This window comes from Ixodes scapularis, unplaced genomic scaffold (genome assembly GCF_016920785.2).
Source record: "Ixodes scapularis isolate PalLabHiFi unplaced genomic scaffold, ASM1692078v2 PGA_scaffold9__187_contigs__length_104089568, whole genome shotgun sequence".
Taxonomy (NCBI): Eukaryota; Metazoa; Arthropoda; class Arachnida; order Ixodida; family Ixodidae; genus Ixodes; species Ixodes scapularis.
The window spans coordinates 62562045-62580550 of NW_024609884.1; the positions used below are offsets into that span (position 1 = coordinate 62562045).

Here is an 18506-nt window from a genome sequence, read left to right on the forward strand (position 1 = left end):
ACCTAATTTGTGCTCGACATAAGATTCGCGTGCATAATCTCCACGTAATCGGCGGAGGTTTTGTTTTTGGGGGCGCGCAACCTGCCGAATGTCGCGTTAGTCGCGCTGTTATCATCATCATCATCATCCTCAGCATCCTCAGTTCGTTGGAGGAGGAGGTGGACTGTGCTGCTGATGGAATGCAGTGAAGGTGGGATGTCGATCTCCAATCTCACCGTCAAGTGGGCCGGAAAAGAATACCTGATTCCAGATTTGCCCCAGCACGCCTGCGTAGTGGACTTGAAGGATGCGATTTTTAAGAAGACTGGTGTCCATCCCGAGCGCCAGAAGCTGGTGGGCATGAAATGCAAAGGTGCGCGTTCCTCGTGTCTGCGCGGTTTCTAGCACGAACGCGTTCGATCGAATCTGTCAAACCACAACGGTCAGAAAATAATCATGCTGCTGGCGCTGCGCCCAAAGAGAGTAGACTGACGCACCTCACCCCTTCCTTCTTTCTCATCCTTCGAACGAGAACGCCGTTCGTTAAAGTGAACGGACGCCAGCGTTCACTAACGTTAAAGTGAACGAACGCCAGCGTTCACTGAACCTTCCGCTGGGTGAAACAAACGAATCTGAAACGTCGTGTATAGACCAATTCTTTCGCTGATCAGTTTTTTTGTTATTGCTTCCACAGCTATCCTTAGCGTGAAAATTGTGCACGTCGGAACCAACGGACGTTCTCAGTGCTGAGGCTGTAGCTCGGCTTCGAACGCTAGACTACCGTAGTTGGGCTCTCGCCGGAGAGTTTGTCCTACATAAATATATGTTGGAGTTCGATTTGTGCCTCTTCGCTCGAAGATCATGTGGTCTGTGCCAGGGGTTTCCCCAGGAATTGAAATTAGGGGGGTGTCTAAATTTTTAGGGGGGGGGCATTGAGAAAAGTGGAGTCGTTGTGAATTAAGGGGGAGTGTACACCCCCTAGGGCAGTGGTCTCAAACTCAATCAAGAGTGGGGGGGTTCAGAATTCCTACTCCAGAAAGGTCGAGGGCCACCGTAAGGCCCTTTTTCCAGGGGGAAGGGGGGGGGGGATTTTTTCAAGGGACCTCGTGTTTTCTGCTTTTTGTAAACTCGCAGTGCAGTTTGGCAGACATTTTTAGCTTTGATTTGTTTACTAAACTAATTTGGGCCCTTGCCTGATATAATAACACAAATTAAAATGGCACCGCCCCGCCAACGTGCTGTCATTTTAACAGAACGAGAGAGAAGCACGCTATCCTTCTGTTGCTCAAATTACTTGGGATTTATTCCAGCTCAACATGTCCCGAAAAAAAAATATTTTCGTGAGATATATTTTGCTTTACTAACGGTTTGTGTAGCAGCAGTTTGGAGGAAAAAAATCTCGTATTTTAGTGCGGATAATATATGAAGACGAGAATCTCGAACTCGTAGGTTTACCTATTTTTCTTCCGCTGAGCGAGAGTCTGTGCAGCCGAGGTCTGTCCTTGGAAGCAAAGGTTAAAACGAAACACAAGGCAAATGAAAACAAAATAGTACTAGCTATGTGATATATGTTCTAAGAGCAGAGCTACGCGTCCAGCGAAGTAAATGATTCTTCCATATGAGACATTTATAGCACATGCCATTTCTTGCGCTCGTGACATGGGAACGGGTGCTCGCAGCCGGTTGTCTGCGGGCCGCATCCTAGCAAGTCGCGGGCCGCGTGTTTGAGACCCCTGCCCTAGGGGGTGTGTAGGAAGATCACTGGTCTGCGCGACACTGTTAGCGCGAACACAACATCGACTCTCTTTCACATTTTGCTAGGACGGGGTACTTACGAACATAAAAGGTAATGTTGATTAGAGCATTTTGGTTGTAAGAGACTCCACGTAACTGGCGGTGGCTTGTACGTACTAATTGTGACTCTCTCTGCACTTGGCTGCAGTTCTGCGGCGTTGCATACGGCTCAGGCAGCTGACCTTTGCTGGGAAGGCTGGATTGGTGCATGCTACTTTTTCTTTTTTTAGTTTTAATGAAGCAATACTGCGGACCTGTGTAACAAACCACAAAAGGACAACACAAAATAATTTTCTTTGATTTCAGGTTTTATATTTTTCAGTGTCTAGCATTACACACTGCTTAAATCAAAATCGTAGCATTATGCCTCAAAATAGAAATTGAAGTTGCATTCTACACAACCTCAAATATGAATTAAGTTACGTCTGACAACGATCGTTGCTCACAATGTACAAGGCAAAGTAAAATTCCAATGTTACCACCAGTTGTTCATTGATAAGAGAAAATAGGCAAGAACCAGCAATTGCTTGTTTGTGCAACTGTCTTGCCCCCTGTACGTGTTAGACTGGCTGGTTGCACTTTTTACTCTTTTGTTCAATAAAATGTATGCATTACAGACATGAAAGGTTGAAACATTGTATTAAGAATAATACTTTAACAGGGCTCTGAATTCACACGCACTCAAGTTATGGTGTGTATAACTTTAATCTATACCGTAGGTCACAGATTTTCTGGTGTTTATGTACGAGAGAAGTATAATTTTTTGTGTTTATTTGTGTTATCTTTTAGTATTTCAAACTTTGGTGTATTTCGGCGAGGGGCTTTATGCAGACACTACAAACGGTAATTATTGGTGCAGAAAAATTGCCGATGAAAACAAGACTTAAAAAAAATAAAGAGCTCAAGTTTTACTTTCAACCAGTACACACCCTGAGCAGATATATCTTCTACACTCGGTTATAATTAGTGTTTAATGTTTCTGTCTAAACTAAAAAAGTATGCAGAGATTGTTTTCAAAATTCACTTTTGAGCGAGAAAGATCAGTATCGCGGAGGAATAAGGCACAACTAGCGAGCCTTATTGCTCTACATTTTAGGCCCAATCAGTGTTGTCAGGTTGTTTCCCTTTAATTTGGTGGTCATGTGCTCCTTGTGCCAACTTCGGCCTAAGCATAATAATTTGTTAAGAGGCTACATTTACAGCAATCGCACAGTTTTCACAAACAGAAAAGCAAAACAAGGACCGTGAGGTTCTTGGGTTGAATGGAGATGTTGCAGACCTCACCGAATAAAATCGGTAACTTTTCACCTGCGTAGATATTGAGCGAAAAAAAAAACTGTTTTAAGATTAAAAAAAGTATGCTGAATATGTAAAAAAGGAGAAAAAAAAATGATAACAGACAACACCAAACTCAATCTACCAATAGGTGCATTTATACCGCAAGACATTTGCATCAACCGTGTCCGCACGATTGTTTGTTTCGAACGCACAACATGGAGAAAGCCTGTGTTCAAGATACAAAGCAGTCAAAAGTGGGAAATGAATCTCACTTTTCGCACTCTAAAAAGAAACAAGGGCCACAGTGAAGCAAAGCTTCTTACCTGCATTAAGACCTCTTAGATGAATGGGATGCTTCTATGTTACTTGTTCGGCGATCTTGGTGTAGGGCCTAGAGCCACTGAATAAGCTAGGTTTAGATCATCGGCATTCCTTTCCCCAATTTCCTTGTGGCTATTATGGTACTTAGTGCAGGGCGAGGGACCTTTTGTGGAAATTCCAAAAGGCCGTGCGCAAAATCTTTGCCCCTGCAGCATCTACGATGTGACACTGAAAAGAGAGAGGGATAGTGCAGCTGCTCATTGCTTACCTCTCCTTGCCCACTTGCTTGCATTCCTCTGTCATCTGCTACAACTGGTTGTCTACAAATTGCTCCCGGCATTTTTTTCTGCCCGCCAGACGGCACTGCACGTTTTGCAGCGGGTCAATTGGCGATCGTTACAATTTGAAAATGCAACTTCCTGAGGATTATCGGCAAGCTAGGGCGATATTGTTTCAATTTGTCACAGACTATTCTAACATTTCTAGAGGACGGAAGAGCGTTTCCTGCGATTTTGGATAAAACTTCAGACAACTGGCAACAATGCTTTTAAGCATCGAGGTGGCTTAAGTGTCACTACTCTGAAGTGTAGCCTACTTGTGACTCTAATAGGACCCTCTCAATCTTTCACGCTCACCGTGATGCGGCAGTACGTGCTGCAGCACCCTTCAAAATTCGAGTACTCGTTGACATAATCACTGGAGATTTTTTTTTTTTTTCAAATCTTGCTGGCTTCGTATGATGACAAGACTTGGAAATATTCCCAAGCAAAAGATTTCTTCCACAAGGAAGGGAAGTTGCTTTCCTTTCGTTAGCAGAATTCAACCGATAATGGCCAACAGTGTAGTTTCAAACTCTGCAGTCCAGCTCAGACCAGAGGCCCTAATCTGGACACTTGGCAAAAAAGTAGGCGAGAAATCTGGCGGCCGTGATTGGCCAATGCCGCACTTGACCTTGGCGCCGGCCAGTCAGAGCCGCCGGATTTCTCACCGACGTTTTCGCCAAGCGTCCAGATTAGGGCCCCTGAATAGAGCAACGACGTTGTGACCATCCATGGTGACTACCTGACTGAGCTCTCAGGTCTTCCAGGGTCAGTGATTCCACTGATTTGGGACTGGCTGGGTGCTTGGTTCTAGGTAAGACAACTCTGACGTGGTAACCTAGAAGCAGGGAGAAAACGGGACGAGCAACACACAATAACACGCCCGATAAAGTTGTCGGGAGGAGAAGCTTCTACTAAAATAGTCGTCACAAAAATGTACAGAAACCGGCGTTTATCATTTTTAACCAATTTCATATTTTTGTCACCGTTAGACATTTATCGGTGTTGGTCGGCCAAAACTTGAAGGAGTGGCAGGTTATATTTTTTCCGACACAGGTTTTATTGTTACTTGGTTTACGTTGGATGTAACGTGTTGATCTGAAATTTTTATTTTGTATTTCATTGGATCTAATGTTAAACACTAGGTTTATATTTTTCAAAATTCTAAGAAAGGGGGAGGCGAGAAATCAAGTTTTGTTTCTCTAGCTAACTTATGGAAAAGGTGACTTTGTTTGCTTACATTTCTTGTTCTAAGTAGGAAGATAAACCTTTCTTTGCTTGCTGGTAGCAAGTGAGGAATTAAGAGCTTGTATTTTGCGCCTGTTGTATTATTGACTAGTTGTCCTGACTGGAGTGTTTATTTTTTAACTAAAAAATCGCAACAACAAACAAAAAAAATGGTTTCTGGCAAGGTTTGTTGCTGCTTCTCTCAAAGTGATTTGCTTTGCTGGAAATTTAGTTATTTTGTCACATAACACATGTCATATTTAGGCACTTAAAAAACGTTTTTTTGGAGTTCAGTGTCCCCTTTTTAATCAATGGCAGGCGAAAACGATGGATGCATGGATGTCGGTGCTCTCTGCTTTTAGGGGGACTATCGGTCTGGTAACATTCCTTTTCGTTTCCTCCAGGTAAGCCGATAGCGGAATGGGTGCGCCTGAGCGACCTCAAGATGGAGCCCAACTCGAAGATCATGATGATCGGCAGCCTGGAGCAGAACATTCAGTATGCATCGACGCCCCCGACCGATCTCCCCGAGGTGGTGAACGACCTGGACGAAGAAGATGACAAGGGGGTGCTCGTCGAGAACCGGGAGGAGTTTGTGCGCAAGATCACGAAGCGAATAAAGTCCTACGAAATCAAGATGCTCCACGAGCCGAGGCCGGGCAAGAGGCTCCTTGTGCTCGACATCGACTACACCGTTTTTGGCAAGTGGGCCACCCTTTCTTTTTTTGTTTTCCCCTGCCAAGTTGGTTTGCTCACGTTTTCTGTCGGCCATCCGCACTGGCGGTACGGTGTCTGAAATGCGTCTTCGACTGGTGTGTTTGGCATCCTATTCCGCCCATGCATCGAATCTGGTCCCGAAGTGGCAACAAATGACGTTGCAAAAGCCGGAGTGTCATGCTGTTGGACGTCGCGATCCGGGGGCTACACAGCGGTACCGAATCAACGTCGTCTGCTGCAATTGGTCAGCACCGCGCTGCTGACTAATTGCAGCAGACGACGACGTCCCGGTCGCTTGGTCCCGCCGTGTAGCATAGGGCCCCTGGTGGTTGGCCATACAAGTTCCAGCAAAAAGTCCTAGCGAGCGCGAGTGTCGCTGCCGTTGCAGCGTCCCAACTCCTGGCTGCCGAAGCTTCCGTGGTCTGTCAAGCTGGGGAGTGACCTGCGGCAGAACAGGCGTCTGCCACATGCACCACCGCTGCTGTGACACCGCCAGGACCGGTGACAGGATAACACTTCTATGATGTCATCGGGCAGAAATTGAGGAACCACATTTGAGGACGCTTAAACACACCAGTCAGAAACACGTTTCAGGCTCCATAGTGCTGCCGCCAGGAGCACGGCAGGCAGCAGCATGCCACTTTTATGACGTCATCAGGGGCAATCGAGGGACCACAGTTGAGGACGTGGTAGGCACATCGGTTGGGGACGCATTCCAGGCACCATTCTGGTGGTAGCTCCAAGATGGCACACTGACACCTACAGACTCTCCGAGAGTGCGGTCAAAGCCTAGCACATTTGGGCCAGACCCAAAACAGGAGGTGCTAGGAGAATCGTGGGGACCCCGAAGAAATTGAGGATTTGAACGTATATGTATATAAATTGGATCGAAAAATTTGTGCAAATGAACGTCGTTACAGCTTGTCACGTGTGCAAGGAAAAGAAAATCTGCTTTTGCACATACTAGAGATGATTGTAGTCTATCTCAAATCATTTTAATGTTTGTATCAGATGAAAACCAATACAGTAGAACCTCGTTGATGCATTTTTCAGGATATTGCGATAAGAGAGCGAGGGAACGTAATAACCGATAATGCTTTTCGGGGCCAATAAATGGGACAGAAAGCAGGTCTCTCGGAGCTGTTTATTTCACATTGATTTTCACGGCTGTAGAGGACTATAGTGTTTAATAAAGTAGTGGTCAACTTTTTCTTTCGGAACTGTCATTTAAGATTTGGAGGTCTGTCTATAATAGTAACAAAATGATGTCTACGCATACAAGCAGGCAAAATTCTCCATTGAGCTAACCCAGATGCTGCACCAAGTCGGCCACTGCTCTTAGCACACCGGTGCAAGGTAGTGAAGCTTGATGTACATGCACCACGAGCATGCGGTGGTGTGGTGCATGATTAGAAACTCCGAACTTCATGCAAAATAAGCCGTGCCTTCCAAGCCTAGTTGAAGGTCATGCCCACCTGAGCAAGAACGGGCAAGTGCGATGCCGAGGCAAAGAGGTAAAAAAGAGGGGGAGCAGAGCAAATCAAAGAAGGCGGTTGCTGCTGGGTGCCTGAATGCATCGCATCGGCTGTGCCAAATAGCAGTATTTGGACACAACATGCTGTAAAGGCAAATGCAACAACCAGGAAATGAATACACATGTCCCTGTGAGTGTTCAGCAAGAGTGACAAATTGTGAATGTAACAGGTAGGAAAACATATTAACTGAGGATGTATCAGCAGGCTATACTCTAATCATCTCAGTCCAGAATGGTTGCCACACTCATGGAGGTTCGGCAAACCGGTATTTACGTCTTGACTTTGCTGAGATAGTCGGGTAAAACCTATGAGTTGCGAGAGGTATTTCTAGATGTCGTTACAATGGATTTGGACTTGGTCTCACTTTTTCGGCAATCGTGAAAACTCTTCGGAGGTTCTCAGTAGAAATCTGGTTCTTTAGTGGGGTTTCCTTTTCGCTGCCATCATTCGAATATCTAGACTTGGTCTCCGGTGTGAGAGGCAGTTTACCAAGATTCGATTACTCTTGTTTTTGTTTGCAGATCACCGAAGCACTGGCCAGTCGATAGAAGAGCTGATGAGGCCGTTCCTTCATGAGTTCCTTACGTCTGCTTATGAAGACTATGACATTGCGTTTTGGTGTGAGTTTTTGTACAGTCGCTTGAAACTCTGACACTGTCCACCTCACGGTGGTCTTGAGCACAATCGGCTCATTTGTGCTTCCTTTCCCTGTATGCTCCATACAGGGAAAGGAAGGGGATGGAGCACACCCCTCTGTACTCAAAGAGCTTGGCTTACAGCTAGGCAGAGCTCTCAGCTTTGGCAGGCTCATCATCTGCCAAGGCTTCCAGCAAGCAGAAGTAGCATATGCTTTATGTAGGGTGGAGATTATGATATAAGTTGTGATTTAAATACCAATTTAGATTGTGATTTAAGTCGGACCGGTTTTCCTATAATTTAAATCAAACCTTTTCTACAAAAATATACCCAGAAACATATTTTTGTTTACTGTTTTTTTTTTTTTTTAATCAAGGAATTATGAAGGCAGGAATGATCTATATCAGGCTGAAAACGAGCACAAAGCAGCGGTCTTCTGAGCAAATTGGAATGTTGAGCTTTCTTTCTACCCCCCGCTTCATTTTTCAGTTACCGAATGTCCTCCTGCAAGTAAAATAAGAATGAAAAAGAAAAAAAACTAACATTAAAAAGGTAATGTCCTGTTGCAGAAAAGTCAGAATGAAAAAAAAAAAAAAGCTTTTTCACCAAAAAAAATTGCGATGCTTTTGTTCTATTATGGCAAGATTTACTCAATAAAAAGTCGTTAGACTACTATAAATTTACAGTAAATCTTCCATTTGTTTTCAGTGGTCAAACTAATTGATCAATCAATTTGTCACGATTAAAAACACATCTATAGTGATTAAGAAGCACTATTTTATAGCGAGTGATTTAAATCAAATAAATTATTTATTTGATTTGTTCATAAAAATCATTATTTTTTCTACCCTGGCTCTATGTGCTCAGTGTTTTCAGGGTTTATTTTTCGTCAAACTTGGGGGTTATTTTTTCCCACAGAGTCATTGGTGTTTTTCTGTGTCAAGTTGTGGTGCCTGACAAAAGTGGGTGTTTATCAGGCCTTATTTTAAAGAAAACAGGACATTGGCATAGGATTCCCCAATCTCCAGACAACATGCACATGACCTGAATACTTGTAAAACGTTCATGTACAAAATGAAGAGGGAAACGAGATAAGGGTTTTGGTTCCTGAACAAAGAAGTAGCCTCGCGGTCAGTTCAGTGCGCCTGTGTTAGAAGTAAATACAAAATAAAATTGTAGTTTAAAATTTGTACTCATAAAGCTCAATGGGTCTTGAGAGTTTTTTTTTTTTTTTTTTTTTTTTTTTTTTTTGGGGGGGGGGGGGGGATTTTTTTAGTTTTTCCCGATTTTGGGAAAACCGGTTCAGAGGGTTAATTTTGGGGTTTATCGGTAGTTACCGAAAACACGAAACCTTTGCTGTATACGAGCCCAGTACAAATACAGTAGAACGCCAGTCGTACGACTTTCGGGGGACTGCATGAAAATGTTGTATAGCCTGTGAGTAGTGTACTCCGAATAACCCGAAGAACAATGATTAGGACTTCAGTGCTCGGCCCCGCGCAACAGAAATACACTGAACTTCTAAAAGTACTTCTAAGATAATAATCTGCTGGGCAGGGACAAGAGCCCACGAGCGCGACCGGACGAATCAAGGGATTGGAGCACCAGTGTTACATCATGAAAATAAATGATAATAGAAAAAAAAAAAAAAAAAGGAGAGAGAGCGGAGCGCGAGAGCAAAGCAGCACATGGCACAGTTGGTTGCAAGCACATATTCGGAAAAGCTTGTGAAGTAAGTCAAAGAGGCTCTCTGTTTACCTGGTTTACGGGGTGGAGACAAGGCGTAGGTAAACACACCTCTGATTCACACGCTAGCTTTTAGCCAGCTCCCTGATTTGCTATGCATATTGGGTAAGGTAATCTGGAACCGTGCTTCCCATGTGCTCCAAATCTTTCCAAAATTACTAAGTGATGTAGTAATTTTTGATGATGTTCAGCAAGTTTTTAATTGGACCCAAATGTTAATTTTTACTCATTAAAAACTACATTTTCAAATATTAGTTAGTTATCCGTCTTATTGTGACGATTAACTGCCTGTATTATGTCCCCTGGCTGTATAACTCATCTGCAGAGAGAGCATTAAAGTAGCTTTCAAATCCTTTTTTACAAAAATTTTCAAAGGCTAAAAGAACACCCGGTATATTAAAACCATGATGAGTCTGGAATTATCTAAGCACTATATTTGCAGTGTTTGTGTTTGACAATTTAATGCTTATTTGTGTATTTGATACCCTGGGGGTCAGAAGAATTACAAAGAGAAGTGACATATAGGAGATGTAATGTGCAAGCAAACATTTATGTGAAGGGTGTTAGACACTGATTGGTTGAGCACGCTGTCTACAAACATCTTGGAAAGTCCAGATCAGTGGTTCTCAACCATTGATGTTTCGCGGACCCCTTGTGGGTCGGTGGAGATGATGAAGGACCCCGTTCTTGTTGAAGGAAAGGGAAAGTTGAAGGTTAATTATGACAGTGATTTAATAACGATATAACTAAGGGCTCGTGTGAAGTGTACTTGTCTTATTAACATATACATGAGAAAACTCGCCCAAAAATTGGACTCTTTCCTCTCAATCTGAGAAAATACAACATTTCTTTTAAGACAAACCCCCGAGACTAGGGAAAAGATGAAGGGCAGCACAACACACAGAGTCTCAAACTCGGCTTAATTTCTGGGCTTGACTGATGAGGCTGGGCTTTGCAGACCCCCATCTGGGAACCACTGGTCTCGATGATAATGTGGTGACAAAAAGCATAAAAATGGCATTCCACATAAAGAACCAAAGTCTCTTTCCAAGTAAACTGCAGAGAGAAAATTGTACCACAGTTTCCTGACATTGTTTGCAACTTGAATTAACGGTTATCGTAAAGCCTTCTGAAGGAAAAGTATCACCATCTGACCATGTGCGCCATAAAGGCTTTCAAAAGCATTCTGCCAAAGTTGAGATGCAGGGCGGTTAGTTTCTGCACCGAAGCGAGGAGATAAGGGCCAAAAAGTTAATTTTTCCATTGAGAAAGTAGGGTAGCCACACTGTGGTTCAAAAATTATTTCAGATACAACAGGAGAATTGAAAACGCTTTTACCTTCTTTATTTTTATGCACATTTTTGTTTGTTCGTTTAGGGTTTCATTTTCTATGTAAAATACATGCTACCTTCTTAGTCCTAAAAAAATTACGTAGTTTGCAAATGGAGCGCAGTTTACATGTCAAAAGGTTTGTTCATTGTAATTTAGTGGGGACATTGAGGTGTTAGTAATATGAGAGAGAGTTCATAGGATTGAGGTTTGTCTTCAAATGGGTTTATTCTCATCATTATTAACCGAGGTTGTGAAGTTGTTTCGTGGCCCTGTAAGGTTCTTTACTGCTCATTGCAGGAGTTGGTATGGATTTTCTTTAATTTTTAATAAATCTCCATCCATCTCTCGGAAGACTGTGTTTCATTGCGAAAGCATTAACTGTCTCATGGAGCTAGCTGATGTCATCAGCTTTGAAACCATGCAAAACGGCACCTTAATGAAACCACGCACAAAGTTAGCCAACAACACCTTTTACACTTCAGTTCCGTTGGCTGGCGCGCGTCGACGAGGCCCCCATTGGCCGCTGTGCGTCAGTTCGTGTGGTATCATCCTGACTGTGTTATCACACTTGTGTTATCACTGATCACCGCGTGCGCTCTCCTCTTATCAGTTCTACTGCGCTTGGAAATATATACAGCGCATGGAATAAACCAAGGGGTTTGTTCTGCTGGGAACTATGTTGCTGCTGTTCCTTCCTTGCGTCGCAAGGCACACGAAAGTTTGAACGATTGCTCACCCGAGGGCGCTGCATGTCCGTGAGGCAGCGGCTCCACCGTTCCACGCCCAAGGTCAGCGCGTTGTACGCCGCAGATTAAAGAAGGGAGCGAAGAGCGGTGTGCGTGCTTTTGCATTCACAACTCATAAGGAGTGCTTACCGTAAAATACCGGGCAAGCGCCCACTCGAACTTTAGAGACGATTGCGAAAAAATGGGGGTGGGCGCTTGTCCGGTCATCAATTTTACATATAAATGTACTGTGCATATTTTTTCACATCTTAGAAATTTGGATATGGGCACTTAATGTCGAATGGGCGGATGCGCGGTATTCTGCGATAGGTGTATTGTCTCGGGAAATGTTACCTGCTTGTCACTGAGGCAGCTGACGTGCCAAACAGTACTTACGTGGATGCTCACTTTTCAGCGGCCACGAATATGAAGTGGATTGATACCAAGCTTTGGGAACTTGGAGTCACGCGCCACGCCGAGTACAAGATTTGCTTCTTGCTTGACTCCGCTGCCATGATCAGCCTGCACACGTCAAAATTTGGCATGGTGGATGTGAGAGCCTTCCTTGTTCTATCTTCGGCCCCTGGGCCTTTAATGGGCTCCAGTGAAATTTTTTATAGTCTCTGATTTGTCTAAAAATTGGTTCAACACATTAATAGACGCATCTGAACTAGTACCTAAAATTGCAAGGCACAATAATTTTTTCTCAAAGTCAATGAAGCTGTAAATTTGGTCTGATAGGCCGAGCGGTTCTACTGGCAATACTAGAAATGTGACGTCAGAAGTTGTGATGTGGGGCAATATGGAGGCATTACAGCGTGTGCTTGATGGGTTACAGGAAGTTTGATGGTGTGAAATGGATGCTGGTTAAGCTCATGTAAGCAAAATGAAAAACATGCACAAAATATATTTTTTATACTGCCTGCTCGATCTGCAAGTTAAATGTGCGACGTCACCCCACTGGAAAGCTTGGGAAACTTTGGGTTTTGACATCACCTTCATTTGCCATTTTTGAATAGCTATTTTGAATTTAGAGATATTAAATATTATGCTAGAGAGAGTAAAGCCTGGATATTCCAAAAATGTCTAGTATGAGTAGCTCAAAAAATCGCCAGAGCTTCCTTTAGAAATATCTTTTTACCAAACATTTCTCACCGGAATATATTAACCACGCTTGGGGTCCATAAACCCCAGATCTTGAATTTTTTTTTGTACAAAGCATTGTATAGACGCTTTGCAGCAGCTGTGCATGGGTGCTGCCATAACTGACCTTCAGTTTTCGTTTCCTTTTATTCCGTTTACTTCGCTTTATCATTACCATAGCAGGCCAGGTTATTGCCTTTTTAGATTTTACTGTGTTCTTCTCCTTAGCATTAGCCTTTGCGGAGGCTCATCAACGGGCTCGGTATTTTGGTAAAACCTCGGGGGGTCAGCAATGGCAGCTGTAATCTGGCGCGTGTGCAAAGCGTCCATAGGGCGTCCGAGCAAGGGCTGTGAAACTCAAAAGTGCACGACACGAGAGTGCCGACGGGAAAGCGTACAACACGAGTGTGCATGTCAGGAGTGGGCGCAAGAGAGCTCATAACCAGTTGAGCTTGTGACACGAGAATGCACAAGTTGAGTTCGTGACACGAGAGCGCGCATCCAGTTGAGCGCGCAACATGAGAATGCCGCGCAACCAGTTGAGCGTGTGACGAGAGTGCGCAACCAGTTGAACGTGCAACAAGAGAATGCGCATTCAGTTGAGCGCACAACACAAGAGCTTGCGACAGTTGAGCATGCGACACGAGAGCGCGCACCAGTGGAGTGTACAACCAGTTGAGCAGGTGATAAGAAAGTGCGCAGCCAGTTGAGTGTACAACACGAAGGTGCACAACCACTTGAGTGTGCACCCTGTTATGCACACCACATGAGAGAATGCAACAAGAGAGCGTGCGTGACATCCCCATGACATCAGGTCCTTCGTAACGGGTCTTCATGATGGTTTTTCATGGAAATTGGCTGATAAAAAGCGTCCTCCTCAAAATGATACGGTACAAAATGGTCCCATGCATATTGGAGCAGCGAGATCACTAGTAATGACTGTTGTCAGATTTGGCTGTTTTTCCGGTGTGTCATACGATTGTGTTGTGTGTGTGGCCGGTGCACCCGGTAACAAACATTTCTCGTGACGGTACAAGCTACCCGTCGGCCTGGTCAGCGCTCTTGCGTCATGTACTCGACAGGTTACGCGGCCTCGTAACGCGCTCTAATGCCAAGCGCTCTCGTGTTGGGCGCTCTAGTGTCGTGCACTCTCTCGTCCGCGAGAGTGCACGATTTCATTCACTCTCTCGCTCTTGACAATTTCTTCTTTTGACGAAATTGTCTATGACATTTCCACATAATTGTGTTTCAGTTTCATAGCATTACAGCAAACTGTTTGAAATTGTTTTGTTTTTTTATGTTGGTGTTTTTGTTTTTTCTGTGTTTTATGTACTACTGTGGTAGCACCACCTTGGGTTTTCGGCCGCTTCTTTGTATTAAGTTTGCTTTCTTTTTTGTTCCTCTTGATCTTTGTACTCACTGTGCTCACACTAACTGACTTCAGATACTGCTGTTGATTATCGAAGTTTCCATTTTTTGTTCTCCTTTGTTATTTCTCTTTACCCTTCATTTATTTATTTATTTAGAATTATAATTATTATTGTTTAATAATTTTATTTAAAATTATTATTTATAATTCAAGTACTATTAGCCCAGATTCAAAGCCAACGCATTTATTAAGTGTAGTCATTACACCATGGAAAATGTCTTTAAAAAGAGTTATTGTTCCCTCTTTTGTTTTCTACTGCATGATGCACGAGCAATGCAGCCAACATCAGTCAGTCTAAAACCTTTGGGAAAATGCTTATTTCAGATCAAGCCCCTGGCACTAATTTGGGCCAAGTTGCCGAATTACCGACCGGAAAATACCATCATGTTCGATGACATTCGTCGCAATTTCCTCATGAACCCCCAGAGTGGACTGAGGGTGAGTTTCAGGCAGCCCTCAAACGGGTTTGTATTGGCTGGGGTGCCTGCATCTGACAGAATTAGGCAGGTCTACCAAGCTATCACATTGAGGAGGCATCATTGTCACCAGTAAACAAGAGTGCCTTGTGGTGCACCCACCTCTTTTGCCAGTCTGATGAGTCTGAGATGACCAGTCGGAAGAAAAAAGCTGCCCAGGCGTAATTAAAAGGATACTGAATCGAAACTTAAAATATACCTCTCGCGTTCAGAAATAAGTTAAACATGATCAGCTCTATCTTCTAATGACAATCGTACGCTTGTATTTGGAACGGATTGCTATATTTTTCGTTCCAAAAGACCGATTCCAGCAAGCGCTCGAAGATCAGCCATCGGAGAGTGTGATGCATCCTAGGAGACTTGATGTTAGCTGGCCCAGCATGGGCAAAGCTGCTTGGGGGCTGGCGTGGTTATGAGCTCCGCCACTTGGCGCCATCAACGCATAATGTGTTGGTCTCTTTTCGAGCAAAAAATTGGTGTCTCCAACATATGGCCAGAACGTGGTTGAATTTTAGACAATAAATAGGCACTAGAACTTCATCGCGTATCCTTTTAACCCTTTGCCTACCGCAAAAATGAAAAAAAGAAATGATTTGAAAATACAGATTTTTTTAATGTGCCCTATGAATTTATTATGCAATACAAAGGCCAAAAACAAATGCCAACATATGAGAAATCTTTGAACACACTGCAAAAGAAAAGGGGACTAAAGTTCAGCTTCACTGCATTACCGCAGACAGTTCACATCACCTTGCACATGGATGTCCAGGCCAGGCGTAGCAGTACTGCAGACAGTTCACATCACCTTGCACGCAAGGGGAATGCATGGAGTGGCTGGAGGGGGATGTTTTTGGTTGATTCTAGTCCAATGCTGACACAATGTCATCATCGGAATCAGACTTGTCTCAGCTAAAATCCAATAACTCAATTGCATCGCTCTCGCTGTCTGATGAAAGATTCATTTCCTCCTCTTCCGAATCTGAAGAGACGTCACAATATCTTCGTTTTTGCACTAATTTTGAGGCAAGATCGTCACTATGAACGCAGTGACCAGAAGCTGACACCACATTTTTAAATCCCCTGCTGCCTGCTTTGGAACAATTTTCTGCCAAATTCAGAGATTTACCACATTTTTATTTTCCACGAAGTGCCATCTATCCACGGCAAAGCTAACTGGAAACACGTGAACGAGCCCAGCTCGTCTTCGGGGGGAAGCGATACAAACAGTGTGGACGAACTCAGGTCGTCCATGGTAGGGAAAGGGCTAAAGGGCAACTCTGGTCAGTATTTTCGAATTTGGGGTTATGACTGTTTTCAGCTCAGTCAGTGACCCTGAATTACAAGGTATAATTTATTTTTTTTCAATATTGTGTGTAGTTTGATATATATAGTGTCTTAAAGTTTGATTTCGGGCACCTACGGCTAAACCGAAACTGTCTCCTAAGGAGGGTACAGCTGATCATCAGCTGTACAGCCGCGACATAACGTCACGGTAATACTGCAGTATGTGTCGCCCAGTGTTGCTTGGCTAAAAGCTAAACCGCTTGGCACCCGCTAAAGAGCAGGTGGTCGCATCTTTAAAATCGGTTTTAGTGGAGTGCGCGGCTTCACTTTGATGTAATTTTTCGGCTGTGATCATATTTCATGCCACTAAACCGATACCACTCATTTATTCTGGTTTCGTTTTCGACCGGAGTTGCCCTTTAAAGTTTTCCTTATTTTTCTTTTCTTTTTTATTGAAACTACGATAATAACAACAACCGAAGCACCAGGGCATTGAAATAGGTACAGCCTTTTATTTGTGACCACATAAAACATTTGCAGTGCATGAGGTTGTGAAAGCAGGTCATAAAAAGAATATACCTAAGCTGGAATATTTATTTTGGAAGTTTTATAGCAGAGCATTAGATTGTCAGTGGACTTTGTCAGGTATTGGAAGCTTGTAAAAGCTTTGTGGAAGGCTTTCACGGATGGAAAGTATTTCAGAAGTGCTCTGCAGGGTCTGAACAAAAGTCTGGGCTGTGCTTTCCTACTTGAATAAGGGCTGCCATAACATGCCATTGTTTTGGTTCCCTCCTGTGCTGTCTTGCTAGGCAACATAATTTTGCACCACTTCTTTTAAGAGAATAAGTCAACTGTGAGGAGTACTGCTCATCAGTTTCTGTTGCGGACAAAGAACAAAGAAATGACAAGGCACAAATTCGAGCAGTAGCATTTTCAAATCTTGTCTTAGGCTGGAATCTAGATTATAGGAAGTTCATTGGATAGAGCTTCGGTTCTCAAAGTGAGTTTTCCAGAGTACCCTTGAGGATTCCCCAGCGTTCCCAAATTTGCTAACCATCCCTGCCCCCCCCCCCCAAGTAAAGTGCTTTTCCAGTTTATGCACTGAGTCACCTTTTGATGTGTAACCACGAGTTAGATACACCCTAGTATGTGTATTATTGTTTACGAGGTCTGTAGGCCTCTGCACTACTTTATTGCAGCAATCCTGAGGGCAGGGGGGGGGGGGGGGGGGGGGGGGGTTTCTCGGCTATTTGTCAGGGCATGGTTCTTAGAGAAGGCAAACTTGGAGAATCTGCAGGGTAAAAAGAAGCCAGCAGCACCATAATGGAACTTGTTTGTGTCTTTCCCATGCAACTTATCGGCAGATCTGGGAGCATCCTTGAAAACTTTTCCGCCCTGCTCCCTGTGTAGAGGTTGTTTTGCAGTCGTACGACTGCATCCATCTTTCATGGTCATGTGCTTGACTTCTGCCACGACTGCATTGCCTATAGCCGACTTTGTCTGTATGTATGTCCTGCCCAATGGATGGATGTACCTGACATGTGAAACAACTCCATCGAGCTGCTCCTCAGTGGCGACATGGTGACACAAGTGTTAGTGAGCCATCTGCGGTCCTTCTCGACACAGAATTTGTATTTTCACAGAAAGAACAGTGGCACTGGAAATTACACTTCCTCTACGAACAGTAGTATAGAAGGTAATGTTTTTTTCTAATAAACCTTTGAGGTGCAAATGTGCCCCATGTTTTCTTGTTTTTGCCACGAGTAGTCTGTGATACACTAACTGACTAGGGTTGCCAACCAATGTTTTGAACTCTGGCAGGAGGATTGTGCAGAAGTCTATAATTGAGCAGTCTGAAGAAATTATTTCAGTCAGGGTATTAAATTTCTGCACAACTTTTGCTTGATATCGACCACTGCCACTTGTTTGATTCTCATGCAATTTCCACTTTATGCTTGTTTGATGATCACAGATTTTTTCACCATTGTCATCTTTCTGTGTCTGCTGCATAAGAGCCTTCATGGGGTCATACAGCAAAAAGCAGTTGGCACCATTTGGCACTGCTGGGAAACAATGTTCAGGCGACCATGATTGTTTCTCTACTGGGCCCATCGGCAGAAACCACATACTACACTCAAAGAACATGAAAAGAACAGCAGTTGTGTTGTGGACGATGTGGCTACCGTGGTGTGGCAGTGGACGGTGCCTATGGCAGCTTTAGCAGAACAGCAGACATGGCAGCTATAGCTATAGCAACTAAAGCTTTAATCCAGCTTCTCTAGTGCATAGGACAGGGTATTGAGGCTGATATTCAAAGCTAAAATGGCGATGACTGTACTAGTGTGGGTGCAATTGGTGCCAACCATCTAAACCCAGTCCGAAAAATCAAACAAGCTGAGTTCCGTATGAAATTTCAGTTGCTCTTATGCATTCACCAAGGAGGGCAGTCCCGCGAAAATGTCCAAATAATCGAGCAAGTTCAAAACCTCGGCGTCCGCAAAAAGTTGGTCACCGACTGTATTTTGTTGAAGCGGCAACTTTGGAGTACCTGTGTGTCCACAGGC

The 18506-nt window shown here is 43.8% G+C and overlaps 1 protein-coding gene across 2 annotated transcripts in view; it reads left to right on the forward strand.

Annotated features, from left to right (window-relative positions):
• The first annotated feature begins 33 nt into the window (after positions 1–33).
• The window catches only part of LOC8053681 (ubiquitin-like domain-containing CTD phosphatase 1), a 43164-nt gene continuing 24691 nt past the window's right edge, over positions 34–18506 (forward strand). The window contains exons 1-5 of one of the 2 annotated variants that reach the window (XM_029978941.4): positions 34–352; positions 5324–5620; positions 7693–7791; positions 12026–12162; positions 14507–14620. In XM_029978941.4, the coding sequence (XP_029834801.2) occupies positions 175–352; positions 5324–5620; positions 7693–7791; positions 12026–12162; positions 14507–14620 (825 nt within the window). In that variant the 5' untranslated portion in view covers positions 34–174. The remainder of the gene's footprint in view (positions 353–5323; positions 5621–7692; positions 7792–12025; positions 12163–14506; positions 14621–18506) is intronic. The other variant, XM_029978942.4, reaches the window with a different exon arrangement.